This window comes from Eutrigla gurnardus (genome assembly GCF_963514095.1).
Source record: "Eutrigla gurnardus genome assembly, contig: SCAFFOLD_245, whole genome shotgun sequence".
Classification (NCBI taxonomy): Eukaryota; Metazoa; Chordata; class Actinopteri; order Perciformes; family Triglidae; genus Eutrigla; species Eutrigla gurnardus.
In genome coordinates, this window is record NW_028155481.1 from 1,891 (window position 1) to 16,036 (window position 14,146).

Genomic DNA, 14,146 nt, shown 5'->3' on the forward strand with positions numbered 1-14,146 from the left:
GCCCTTTTTAACTGTATTTTAGACATTAAGTCATGGATGGCAGAGAATTTCCTACAGCTCAACCAGGACAAGACTGAGGTTTTAGTTATAGGTCCTGAAGGCCAGAGAGAGAAACTTTAACCAAAACTACAAGATCTTAAACCAGCACAGTCAGTAAAAAATCTGGGCGTGATTTTTGACTCTGAGCTGAATTTTATTCCACATATCAAAAATATGACGAAAATAGGTTTTTATCATCTTAAGAACATAGCCAGAGTCCGCCCGTTTCTCTCTCAGGCCAGTACGGAGGTGCTGATGCATGCTTTTATCTCCTGTCGTTTAGATTATTGTAATGCCCTGCTCTCTGGTCTTCCCAAAAAGAGTATTTTAAATCTCCAACTATTACAGAACTCAGCCGCACGCGTGCTGACGAGGACCAGAGGGCGGGAGCACATTACACCAGTTTTAGCGTCGCTGCATTGGCTACCTGTACGCTTCAGGATCGATTTTAAGGTTCTTTTACTAGTTAAATGTCTTAACGGCCTTGCGCCCTCTTATTTAGCTGACCTGCTTTTACCATATCAACCCTCGCGGACCCTGAGGTCCTCCGGCACCGGCCTTTTATCCATACCAAAACCCAGAACTAAAACCCATGGTGAGGCGGCATTTAGCTACTATGGCCCCCACCTGTGGAACAGCCTGCCAGAGAGCCTCAGGACCGCAGAGACAGTTGATATTTTTAAAGGAAGGTTAAAGACACACCTTTTTAATCAGGCTTTTAACTAGTATTTTAAATTCTTCTTAACGTTCTTATGTGATTTTATCTTATTTTATATTTTTGCTTTTATCTTGTTTTTAGATGATATTGATCTTAAATTATTTTAGTTGTTTTACTTATCATTGGTATTGTTTTATGTTATTATCTTTATTATCTTTTATTAAGCTGGTCACTTATTTTTTTATGTGTTTTAGTTTTTAGCTTTAACTCCAGAGTTTCCTCAGGGGGGTCCTCCACACTGGGAGCTGTGTCTGGGCTGCTGCTGGGGGTGCTGTCCCTGGGTCCCTTCGGCTCGGCTGACTGTTGTCTGTCGGTGTCGGGGGGCCTGGGCACTGGTGCCCCTGTGGCACAGCCTGCGACTCCTCCCAGTGTGGATGGCCCCAAAGATAGGTTTCCTCAATCATCAGTGTCATGCCATGTCTCCCTATTGTCAGTAGTGAGAGTGTGCAGGTGTGTGTGTGTGTTTGTGTGTGTGTGCGTGTGCAGTATGGAGGGTGGGAGGGAGGGGCTTTATTTGTAATTGTTTTTTCTTTTTTTTTTTCTTTTTGATGTGTGTAAAGCACTTTGTGTTACATGCTTTTGTATGAAAAGTGCTCTATAAATAAAGTAAAGTTGAAGTTGATGCAATCCTAGATACTGTACCAGAAACAGATCATTATGTTCTTGATGGAGGTTCACTCCTTCACCGAATACCATGGAAGCACGGACAAAGCTATGGTAAAATTGCGCAGTCATATGCAGACTTCACCATCCAACATTATGGCTCAGCTACAACCATTGTGTTCGATGGCTATGGGGATGGGCCATCCATTAAAGACAACACATCAAAGAAGAGGAAACAATATTCATCCCATTGTCAACTTCACTGCTGAGACAGAGTTCTCAGGTAAGAAGGAGGAGTTCCTGTCAAGAGATCTGAATAAACAGAGGCTGATCCAAATGATAAGCGATGAACTGAAAGAAAGGGGTTGCACTGTGGTCAATTCAATTGGAGATGCTGATGTAGACATCGTAAGGGCCGCAGTGGAATCATCTCTTCTTCACACCACTACGCTGATTGGAGAAGATACAGATCTCCTTGTCTTACTACTTCACTATGCACAGAGAGATAGTAAGGATGTTTATTTCAGATCAGACAAGTCAAAAGCTGATGGCAGTTTTAAAGTGTATGCCGTAAACCATTTAAAAGAAGTACTTGGACATGATCTGGATGGGAACAGAAGATGGTATGGATGCCCTGAACTGGGGGTGGAGCCTGCAGGACAATAGATTTGTCCCACTCATGTCAACAATGAATGTTGCTCCAGACAGTCTCTTGAAGGTCATTCATTGTAACTGTACCACTGCCTGCAAGACACTCCGCTGCTCTTGCAGAAAATATGGACTACCTTGTACTACTGTCTGTGGACCATGTCAACTTAAGGAATGTGACAATCCACATAACTTCTTCTTCTTCTAGAGGAGCCCGAAGATGATGATGAATAAAGACCACAATAAGTGTGGCATTTATGTTCTTCAACACCAACACCACCTTTCTAGTTTGAATAGGAACCAATTTTAACCATTTAACCAATGAAAGCTTACAGGCAGTCATTTTGATAATGATGCCTTTCTAGCAGTTATATTTGCCTGGATTTGTTGCACAGTCTTAATGTAGAGGTACGAGAATCAGTTGAAACATTCTTTTGTAACATTTTCCATTTGAGATATAGCCATTCTAAGCTCCCGGCCGCCATTTTGGACGCCATTATGAAAATGAAGCCTTTCTGGGAGGTATATTTTCCTAGATTGTTAGTATGTTCATAAGCATATTTGCAGGTACCAGAATCAAGTGAAAAATCATTCGAATAATCTTTTTCTATTGAGATATATAGCCATTTTAAGCTTGGCCGGCCACCATTTTGGACACCATCTTGAAAATGAAGCCTTTCCGGAAGGTGTATTTTCCTAGATTTTTAGTATGTTCGTAAGCATGTCCGGAGGTACCAGAATCAGTTGAAAATTCCTTTGCAACATTTTTTCAATTTGAGATATAGCCATTTCAAGCTCCCCGCCGCCATTTCGGCCGCCATCTTGGAAATGAGGGCTTTCTGGGAGGTATATTTTGGTATACTTTTAGTATGTTATTCAGCACACCAAATACTACTAGAATCCATTGAAAAACCTTTTGTATGAATTTTTTTGGGGTTAAGCCCTTTCTTTTCATAGATTGACTCACCTACACTGTAGACGAGGAAGCGTGACGCTGCAGGTTGCTCTGGTCGGCAGCGGCGCATCTGCAGGTCGACGTCCGTCTCCGGGACAAACTCAAGAAAGAACTGATCAGGTTTTGGAGGTCAAAGGTGTTTTGCAAAGCTGAAGAATCTCCTTTTAAAAAAAGGTGGTGGTTTTTAGGCTAGGATGTCAAAAAAAGTCATAGTATAGTGTTGAAATATCTCAGGAAAACAGTCATAGTGTAGGATGGTTAAAAAATTAGTATAGTACGTCGACAAGTCAATAAGTCATAGTATAGGATGTTGAAATATCTCAGGAAAACAGTCATAGTCGCCTATAGTATGTCGCAAAAATGTCAGAAATGTATGTTGAAAAGAAACTGGTTCAATCCCGTTGAAATAGTAAAGTCCATTTTGAAAGCTCTTGATTGTCATGAAAAACACAATGAAGAAGCTCACTGAGTTAGCATCAACGCTCACCCCGTCACCTTCTGGTCACCAGTTCAACTACATGTTCATCTGCTACTGGTACCAGTCTAGTTCTTCTGACGGGAGTCTGCCACCACCAGTGGAATCTACAAATATATGATAATACAACTAACAATATAAATGCAACGTGAACTTTATCTGACACGATGTACAAATACCAGCTTTAAACACAATGAATAGAAAAGTCAAAAGAAAAGGCTGATGTAAAGCTGGCATGTCGGCGGTCTGAAGGGGATTAGAAGTAACAGGACCGGAACCGGACCCACATCCCGATAATAAAATGATGAGCTGAGGTATGAGTACAAATAAAAACAGAACAGACATTTATTGTGCCAGAATCTACTGTACATATTCAAAAACATAATGTCGTGTACCATGTCGTCCTTAGATACTGAATTACAGCAGCATGTAGTGAATCATATAAAAAGGCTAAATGGAATGCTTTGTTCAGTAATACTGATTTGTACCATATAAGGAGAGGAATGCAGTCCCGTCTCATTTACACCAACCCAACAGAGGTATTACATCACTGCTATATGGCAAGTACCGAGGTTCCTTAGTGCCGGTCTACCTGGACAGGTGACCCCACAGAAAGTCATCAACTCATTGGTCAGGTGGAGTCTGTCACTGCGTCTCCATGTGGATATAAAGAAGCTCCGTCTGAAGGTCAACAGGAAGGTCAACAGGAAGCTGCGTGTCACGCCGTGCTCTTGGTCGGCAGCTCCGTGCTGTTGTGTCGCGTCTTGCGTGACGTGCCGTCGTCCCGCGGCCGGGCCTTCTGTAGGTTGGACATGGCGGCGGTGCGCTCGATGTCGATGAGGGCGTAGAGCTCCGTGCGGCGGGTAGGGGTGGTGGGGGGCAGCGGGGAGGTGGGGGTGCGGGGTGTGTGGGGGTTGCTGCCGTCTGAAGCCCCCTTGTTCCCCGTGCTGTGGTCCATCTCCACCTCGATGTAGTTGAGGGTTTTGGGCGGCTCCGGGTGGCCCGGCAGCGGCGGCCGGCGGAAGTCGAAGTTAAAGATGGTGGGTCCTTCAGTGCGGCGCCGTGCCGTGTCGGGCCGGTGGGCGCTGAGCGGCGCCGTCACGTTCTCTGTGTTGACGTAGTTGTGCGAGGCCTCGAGGGTGGGGGACAGTGGGTGGGAGTAGGAGTGCTGCAGCAGGCCGTGGTGCGGGTGGTGGTTGTAGCCGTTGAGCGACGGCGTCTTCAGGCCGCTGCAGCCGTTCTCCTCCTCCTCGCAGCTCGGCTTCCTCGCCTCCCACACCGGCGGCAGGGCCGGCAGGTTCTCGTAGTCCAGCAGGGCGGTGCGTCGCTGGGCCGAGTTGTTGACATTCTGCAGGTCGGGCGTGAGGGGGGGCGGGCGGTGGCGGCGAGGGGCTGTGGAGGGATTAGAGGAGGAGCCGTTAGAGATCGGGGGGGCCGGCTCAGCCTCGGCGGGGGCCTCACTATGGCCGTTAGTCTCTTGGGGCTCCTCAACCTCCATGGCCTCCTGCTGCCTCTTCTCCTTCTCCATCAGCTGCCTCTGAACCGGGGTGGGGCCCAGCACGAAGCGCACCCCCTGAGGTTCCAGCAGCACCTGGGGCTCTGGCTGGGGGGGCGGGGCCGGCAGCTCGGTGCGGACCCTCGGAGGAGGCGGGGGGGTCGGAGGACACAGAGACTGGGGAGATGTGGGACTCTCCAGAGGGGTGGTGACAGTCAGAGGACTCGGCTGGTCCTCCAGGAGCCCCGTGGTGTTCACGTAGGTGTGAACCTGAACGGAGAAACCACAGCAGGATCAGGATCTTATCGTCACTAATCTACTCTCACAGTGTAGAGATCAATCAGAACAAGACCAGGGTTCTGGCAGGGTCACCATGTAGTCCACTAGTCCTGTAACCCGATTACTCGAGGATTTTTGGAAACATGCATTTATTGAACTTAAAAAAATATAATAGAAGTGAAAAAACAAACAAAACACAAGTAAAAAAAAAACGAGATAAATAAATGAATATAAATAATACACACGCGTATAAGAATAGTAATAGTGTTAAATGTGATCACACTGAATGAAGGAACAGGAAGTGTGTCTCACCGCTTCGTCGGCCACCAGCAGAGGATGGGTGGACTCCTCTCCCACGGAGGGCAAACGGGTGCTGGCCACAGACGGGTGACGGGTGGAGGGGTGAGACGGGGCCTCCCCCACGGACGGGATCCTGGTCACACCGTTAGGCACCGTGGGCACAGAGTAACCCAGAGCTGTAAAACACACACACACTCTTTATGTGCCTGACATTTACTGTCTAAAGCTTTATATTTCCGTTACGTCGTCTGTTAGGGCTGCAACGATTCATCGAGTTACTCGATTAACTCGATTATGAAAATTCCTCGAGGCAAAACATCTGCCTCGAAGCCTCGTTAAATTCCTATGACGCGCCTATGTGCAGGGATCCGATTGTTCCACACGGACCGTTGTTCAGGAAGCACACCAGCGCGTCATACACGGTCATTCATTCTGAATTTAGTTGGCGCGATGGCGGAAAGTCAGCCTCAGAATGTCCGTAAACGACAGAGAGTATCGGGGCTAAACAACGGGATCCTGCTTGCCCATGTGAGCGATTTATTTCTGACAACAAAACGAATGCGTAAAGTTGTAAAATGTGTGACTAGATGTCTCCTCGTCTCCGTGGCGCATTTCTCCGTTTTGTTTATGTATATCGATCACTTCTCATCCGCCATCTTGCGAGTGACGTATAGAGTTACGTTTATGCATCGGACGCTCGTATTGGCTCCCGTAGCAGCTTTTACAGCCAATCGGAAAGCCTGATTTACGCTTGCCTTTGAGTTGTTGTGTTTGCCCAAACGGACGGAGGAGTTCAAAGCAGAGAAAAGAACGGTCAAACAGTTACTGTAGTGATAGAGAAAGCTAAATACATAAATGGCACAGAAGAAGTATACACTATATACACACATATTTAGGGCAGGGAGAGGAAAGGGCCAATGCTTGATCATTTTACAGCCACATCATTTTCGTTATGCATTATTTGTTTTGGTTGTTTAAAAACGCAATTTTTTTTATCCGATTCCTCGATTAATCGATCGATAAAGTGCTAAATTAATCGATTACAAAAAGAATCGATAGCTGCAGCCCTATCGTCTGTATTTTATTTCTCTCGTCTTGTTTTCATCACCGACTCAACATGACTATTTAAGACCCAGATCTGCCTGGTCTGCCGGGATCCGCCCAATCTACCAGGATCCGCCTAGTCTACCAGGATCCACCCAGTCTGCCGGGATCCGCCCAGTCTGCCGGGATCCGCCCAGTCTGCCGGGATCCGCCCAGTCTGCCGGGATCCACCCGGTCTGCCGGGGCGTTTAAACTTGGAGGTTGAGAGACGCTCAGTGAGGGGGTCCTCATGAGACCTCTACCTGGGATTCTGACCCTCACCGGGTGCATTTCCACCATGATAGTGGAATTTAAAATATTTTTGTGCGCGTGTATTTACCTGCAGGTGTGTGTGTGTATTTACCTGCAAGTGTGTGTGTGTATTTACCTGCAGGTGTGTGTGTGTGTGTGTGTGTGTGTGTGTATTTACCTGCAGGTGTGTGTGTGTATTAACCTGCAGGTGTGTGTGTGTGTGTGTGTGTGTGTGTGTGTATTTACCTGCAGGTGTGTGTGTGTATTAACCTGCAGGTGTGTGTGTGTATTTACCTGCAGGTGTGTGTGTGTATTTACCTGCAGGTGTGTGTTGCGTGTATTTACCTGCAGGTGTGTTGCGTGTATTAACCTGCAGGTGTGTGTGTGTGTGTGTGTGTGTGTGTGTGTGTGTGTGTATTTACCTGCAGGTGTGTGTGTGTATTAACCTGCAGGTGTGTGTGTGTGTGTGTGTGTGTGTGTGTGTATTTACCTGCAGGTGTGTGTTGCGTGTATTTACCTGCAGGTGTGTGTTGCGTGTATTTACCTGCAGGTGTGTGTTGCGTGTATTTACCTGCAGGTGTGTGTTGCGTGTATTTACCTGCAGGTGTGTGTTGCGTGTATTTACCTGCAGGTGTGTGTTGCGTGTATTTACCGGCAGGTGTGTGTTGCGTGTATTTACCTGCAGGTGTGTGCTGCGTGTATTTACCTGCAGGTGTGTGTGTGTGTGTATTTACCTGCAGGTGTGTGTGTGTATTTACCTGCAGGTGTGTGTGTGTATTTACCTGCAGGTGTGTGTGTGTATTTACCTGCAGGTGTGTGCGCCCCCTGGTGGTTTGGCTCCAGCACTGCCTCCTCCACCACACTGATGCTGTGACTGTGCATCACCTCCTGCAGCATGTTGAAGATCTCTTCAGCACGAGAACACTTGAAGGCAAAAATACCTAAAAAATAAAACAAATATGTTATCCCCCCAAAAAAAACACTCATTAGATATCAATGGTTGTGTGTGTACACAATAACAACACAACAATCTGCTGGTTTTTAAAATCATTCTGCCGTTAGTTCTTCAGACGATGGTTTAGCCGAGTGTGATCATGTGACTCGTACCTTGACCCGTCTGGCAGCGACGGCCGCTCTCAAACGAGAACAAGTTGGAGTCGTAGCCATAGCGCCGCAAGCACAGGTAAGGCCACCTGACGTCGTCACGGCGATGGGTGTGGAGGACAAGCTCAGCATCGGTCAGCTCCATCACACCTGAGCCCAATTCGTTCCCATCGTCGTCCACGTTTATCACCTGAACAGGCAAACAACAACAACACAGGTAAAAAACACACACAGTCAGAGGCAGGTACACAACAACAACTCTAACACACAGTCAGCGGCAGGTACACAACAACAACAACTCTAACACACAGCCAGAGGCAGGTACACAACAACAACAACACTAACACACAGCCAGAGGCAGGTACACGACAACAACACTAACACAGCCAGAGGCAGGTACACAACAACAACACTAACACAGCCAGAGGCAGGTACACAACAACAACAACAACACACAGCCAGAGGCAGGTACACAACAACAACAACAACACACAGCCAGAGGCAGGTACGCAACAACAACTCTAACACAGTCAGAGGCAGGTACACAACAACAACACTAACACAGCCAGAGGCAGGTACACAACAACAACAACAACAACAACTCTAACACACAGCCAGAGGCAGGTACACAACAACAACAACACTAACACACAGCCAGAGGCAGGTACACGACAACAACACTAACACAGCCAGAGGCAGGTACACAACAACAACACTAACACAGCCAGAGGCAGGTACACAACAACAACAACACTAACACACAGCCAGAGGCAGGTACGCAACAACAACTCTAACACAGTCAGAGGCAGGTACACAACAACAACACTAACACAGCCAGAGGCAGGTACACAACAACAACAACACTAACACACAGCCAGAGGCAGGTACACAACAACAACAACACTAACACACAGCCAGAGGCAGGTACACAACAACGCTAATACACAGCCAGAGGCAGGTACACGACAACAACACTAACACAGCCAGAGGCAAGTACGCAACAACAACTCTAACACAGTCAGAGGCAGGTACACAACAACAACTCTAACACAGTCAGAGGCAGGTACACAACAACAACACTAACACAGCCAGAGGCAGGTACACAACAACAACAACACTAACACACAGCCAGAGGCAGGTACACAACAACAACAACAACACTAACACACAGCCAGAGGCAGGTACACAACAACAACTCTAACACACAGCCAGAGGCAGGTACACAACAACAACAACTCTAACACACAGCCAGAGGCAGGTACACAACAACAACAACTCTAACACACAGCCAGAGGCAGGTACACAACAACAACAACACTAACACACAGCCAGAGGCAGGTACACAACAACAACACTAACACAGCCAGAGGCAAGTACACAACAACAACTCTAACACAGTCAGAGGCAGGTACACAACAACAACACTAACACAGTCAGAGGCAGGTACACAACAACAACTCTAACACAGCCAGAGGCAGGTACACAACAACAACAACAACACTAACACAGTCAGAGGCAGGTACACGACAACAACACTAACACAGTCAGAGGCAGGTACACAACAACAACTCTAACACAGTCAGAGGCAGGTACACAACAACAACTCTAACACAGTCAGAGGCAGGTACACAACAACAACACTAACACAGTCAGAGGCAGGTACACGACAACAACAACACTAACACAGTCAGAGGCAGGTACACGACAACAGCACTAACAGTCAGAGGCAGGTACACAACAACAACACTAACACAGTCAGAGGCAGGTACACAACAACAACTCTAACAAACAGCCAGAGGCAGGTAGACAACAACAACACTAACACAGTCAGAGGCAGGTACACAACAACAACACTAACACAGTCAGAGGCAGGTACACAACAACAACTCTAACAAACAGCCAGAGGCAGGTACACAACAACAACACTAACACACGCTAGGGGTGTCAACGTTTACATGTGTAAACGGGTACACGGATAATAAATCATAACCGTTTAGAAAAATCAATAACCGTTTACACGTCATTTTTCCTCACCAATATATACGCCAACAGTATTTTTAGGGGTGATAATGTTGCCTGAAAGCTTCAGATAATAACACTAACTATACAATTAAATGTCCACAAGTGCAGTGAATATTAACTGGCCCGTTTAGTGGATATAAAACATTAAAACATGCTGGTGGCTGTATAGTGGCCTCTCTCATCTCCGCGCAACACAGTGTAGACTTGTTCCTTAAGGCGTTCGGCCACAACTATCCTCACCGCGCGCCCCCGCTACGCTCTACGCTGATGACCGTCCGCCTCGTTGAACCACCACGATGTCGCTTTCTACTTTGAAAACTCGGAAAGTTGACACTGTATTTTGATAAGCTGCTGCACTCTTCAGACTCGTGGTGTGAGTGGAACCGGACCGGAACCGGACCGGAACCGCCTGGAACCGGACCGGTACTACTTATAATAAAAATGCCACTGTGTGTCTCCGTCCAAAATCCGCTGCGCTCACGTTGCCTGCTCGCACAGATCCTCTGGTATTCACATGCGCTGATGTCGAGTGTTTACTAGAAATATATGCAGACGGCGCTCCTTCAAAACAATATCAAGCCATGCGTGTGTCGTGTTATGTACAACAGGCAATCGGGCAATCAACCGGCCCTAATTTAAAACGAATGGAATAGCCCTGGCATACATGATGGGGCACAATGTTATGTTGAAAAAACACTGCGGCCACAGTCAGTGTCGCGTGACTTCAAGTTGACTCAGGGACGCGATGGTGGCGAAAAGCATGCACAGCACTGTGTGGCAGTTTTTTTAACAAACTGCCACTGAAAATACAGTTGAGTGTAAATTACGCCAGGCAAAGTTGACTTATAGTAACAGCATGGAATCCATGCGCAACCACTTACAATGGCTTTGATTTAATGGGATGAGGCGGCGGTTGAATGGAAACAGAACCCTCTAGTGGTTATATGGCGCAACTGCGATAGAAAGAGATCATAAATTTAAACGTGTAACCGTGTACACGTCGGTTAGAAGCCCCGTGGACACATGTAGAAAAAATTGTAAACGTTGACACCCCTAGCAGGTACACAACAACAACACAGGTAAGAAACACACACGGCCAGCGGCAGGTACACAACAACAACAACGCTAACTCACAGCCAGATACAGGTACACAACAACGCTAATACACAGCCAGAGGCAGGTACACAACAACAACGCTAACACACAGCCAGATACGGGTACACAACAACGCTAATACACAGCCAGAGGCAGGTACACAACAACAACAACACTAACACACAGCCAGAGGCAGGTACACGACAACAACACTAACACAGCCAGAGGCAGGTACACAACAACAACACTAACACAGCCAGAGGCAGGTACACAACAACAACAACAACACACAGCCAGAGGCAGGTACACAACAACAACAACAACACACAGCCAGAGGCAGGTACGCAACAACAACTCTAACACAGTCAGAGGCAGGTACACAACAACAACACTAACACAGCCAGAGGCAGGTACACAACAACAACAACAACAACAACTCTAACACACAGCCAGAGGCAGGTACACAACAACAACAACACTAACACACAGCCAGAGGCAGGTACACGACAACAACACTAACACAGCCAGAGGCAGGTACACAACAACAACACTAACACAGCCAGAGGCAGGTACACAACAACAACAACACTAACACACAGCCAGATACAGGTACACAACAACGCTAATACACAGCCAGAGGCAGGTACACAACAACAACACTAACACAGCCAGAGGCAGGTACACAGCAACAACACTAACACACAGTCAGAGGCAGGTACACAACAACAACTCTAACACAGCCAGAGGCAGGTACACAACAACGCTAATACACAGCCAGAGGCAGGTACACAACAACAACACTAACACAGCCAGAGGCAGGTACACAGCAACAACACTAATACACAGCCAGAGGCAGGTACACAACAACAACACTAACACAGCCAGAGGCAGGTACACAGCAACAACACTAACACACAGTCAGAGGCAGGTACACAACAACAACTCTAACACACAGTCAGCGGCAGGTACACAACAACAACAACTCTAACACACAGTCAGAGCCAGGTACACAACAACAACTCTTAACACACAGTCAGAGCCAGGTACACAACAACTCTAACACACAGCCAGAGGCAGGTACACAACAACAACACTAACACACAGTCAGAGCCAGGTACACAACAACAACTCTAACACACAGCCAGCGGCAGGTACACAACAACGCTAACACACAGTCAGAGGCAGGTACACAACAACTCTAACACACAGCCAGCAACAGGTACACAACAACGCTAACACACAGTCAGAGGCAGGTACACAACAACTCTAACACACAGTCAGAGGCAGGTACACAACAACTCTAACACACAGTCGGAGGCAGGTAAACAACAACTCTAACACACAGTCAGAGGCAGGTAAACAACAACTCTAACACACAGTCAGAGGCAGGTACACAACAACTCTAACACACAGTCAGAGGCAGGTACACAACAACTCTAACACACAGTCAGAGGCAGGTACACAACAACTCTAACACACAGCCAGAGGCAGGTACACAACAACTCTAACACACAGTCAGAGGCAGGTACACAACAACTCTAACACACAGTCAGAGGCAGGTAAACAACAACTCTAACACACAGCCAGCGGCACTAACTAACTAATGGTGAATAATCCAGGGTGTGTGTTGACTGACTGACTAATAGTGAATAATCCAGGGTGTGTGTTGACTGAATGACTAATAGTGAATAATCCAGGGTGCATGCTGACTGACTGACTAATGGAGAATAGTGTGAGGTCGCTGCAGAGGCACAAACTCACCTTGAATTTACTTTGATGGTTATCTGGAATTGACTCTTTCTCTGGACAGCTTAAACAGCTACCCATGGCTTCTTCAGAGCACCATCTGATGTCTGGGACACAACAAACATGTGTTTAAAGCGACGTCTGCCCTGTGGTATTAACCAGAGAGTTCTGTGGAGGGTGGGGGTCCTCACCTAGATCCTGCCACCAGGAGCCCTGGTTCCATCCTCAGAGCCTGAGGGACGCTCATGCTTTAGTGGATCTGTAAACATGGACTGCAGCTCTGCACAGACACACATCAGAGTAACATGACAGTTGATGAAATTCACATCCATCAACACAACATTAACCTGCAACCATTCCTATCATTGAAATCAATTTCAAGTTAATAAAACAACTAAGAATGAAGACTTTATAATAATGTGTTTTCTTATCAATATATCTATTGGTTACAGAGCTGATAATTAACCAATTAAGTGCACTTTGGGTTAGATACTAAACTGAGGGTTCCCCCTCCCTTTCCAAAGTGAAATTCAAGCACTTTTCAAGCACTTTCAAGGTGCATTTTAAAGCTGTAGCACACTACAAATTCACATACAATACATTTAGTAAATTACGGTTGGGACGATATGATTTTATCTTGCATCAGGATAAAAAACAATCAAAATAATGGATTGTGGTGAATTTCCATTGTCGGAATAATCGGAAATGTCATCACTAGTGACTTTAAAAAGTTGTCTAATTCACGAACATGGTAGAAACGTGTAAAATAGAGCCCGATTTGAAAAATACAGCATAGAAAGAGACATTATTTAAATGTATTATCCTTTATTTATACAGGGAGTCTATTTGATTCATGATTATCTTATTTAAGATTATTTTCTTATCTTCCCTAAAATGGATGCTCACTAAATAGAGTTGGGTGTCATTTTTTATTGTATCTGTGATACAATGTATCTGTGTGTTTTAACTAAACGTGAAGTGATTCCAGGATGTTTTACTACTACTTTAAGTGATGATTATCGGGATATGAATCACAAATATTCTGGTATGATAATCGTGATGTGAAATGTTCACATCTCCTACAGTAGATACAGTCTACTTATTAATTAAATGACTAATCACATTAAATCTGATGGGTTCATACAGAAAGATGACAGATTAGTAAAAGGCTTCCTGTCACCTGTACATGGTCTGTGGACTTGGCCTCCTAATATAAAGTGTCAGCAGAAGCAACCAGTTGACGACCTGTCTGAGCAGCAACAGTGAAGTTGTTAACGAACTAAAGGAGCCACAGGCCTCTGTGATGATCAGGTTTAATGAAGTGTGAGTGGG

The 14,146-nt window shown here is 46.2% G+C and overlaps 1 protein-coding gene across 1 annotated transcript; it reads right to left on the minus strand.

Moving 5' to 3' along the window:
• Positions 1-3,748: 3,748 nt before the first annotated feature.
• On the minus strand, positions 3,749-13,168 carry LOC311010270 (fibroblast growth factor receptor substrate 2-like). The gene is made up of 6 exons (XM_084040804.1): positions 13,006-13,168; positions 12,830-12,921; positions 7,955-8,141; positions 7,654-7,788; positions 5,525-5,688; positions 3,749-5,203 (listed from the first exon to the last, which is right to left on the minus strand). The coding sequence occupies exons 2-6, from the start codon at positions 12,893-12,895 to the stop codon at positions 4,157-4,159; spliced, it is 1,599 nt and encodes a 532-aa protein (XP_083896930.1). The 5' UTR covers positions 12,896-12,921; positions 13,006-13,168; the 3' UTR covers positions 3,749-4,156.
• Between the last annotated feature and the right edge of the window lie 978 nt (positions 13,169-14,146).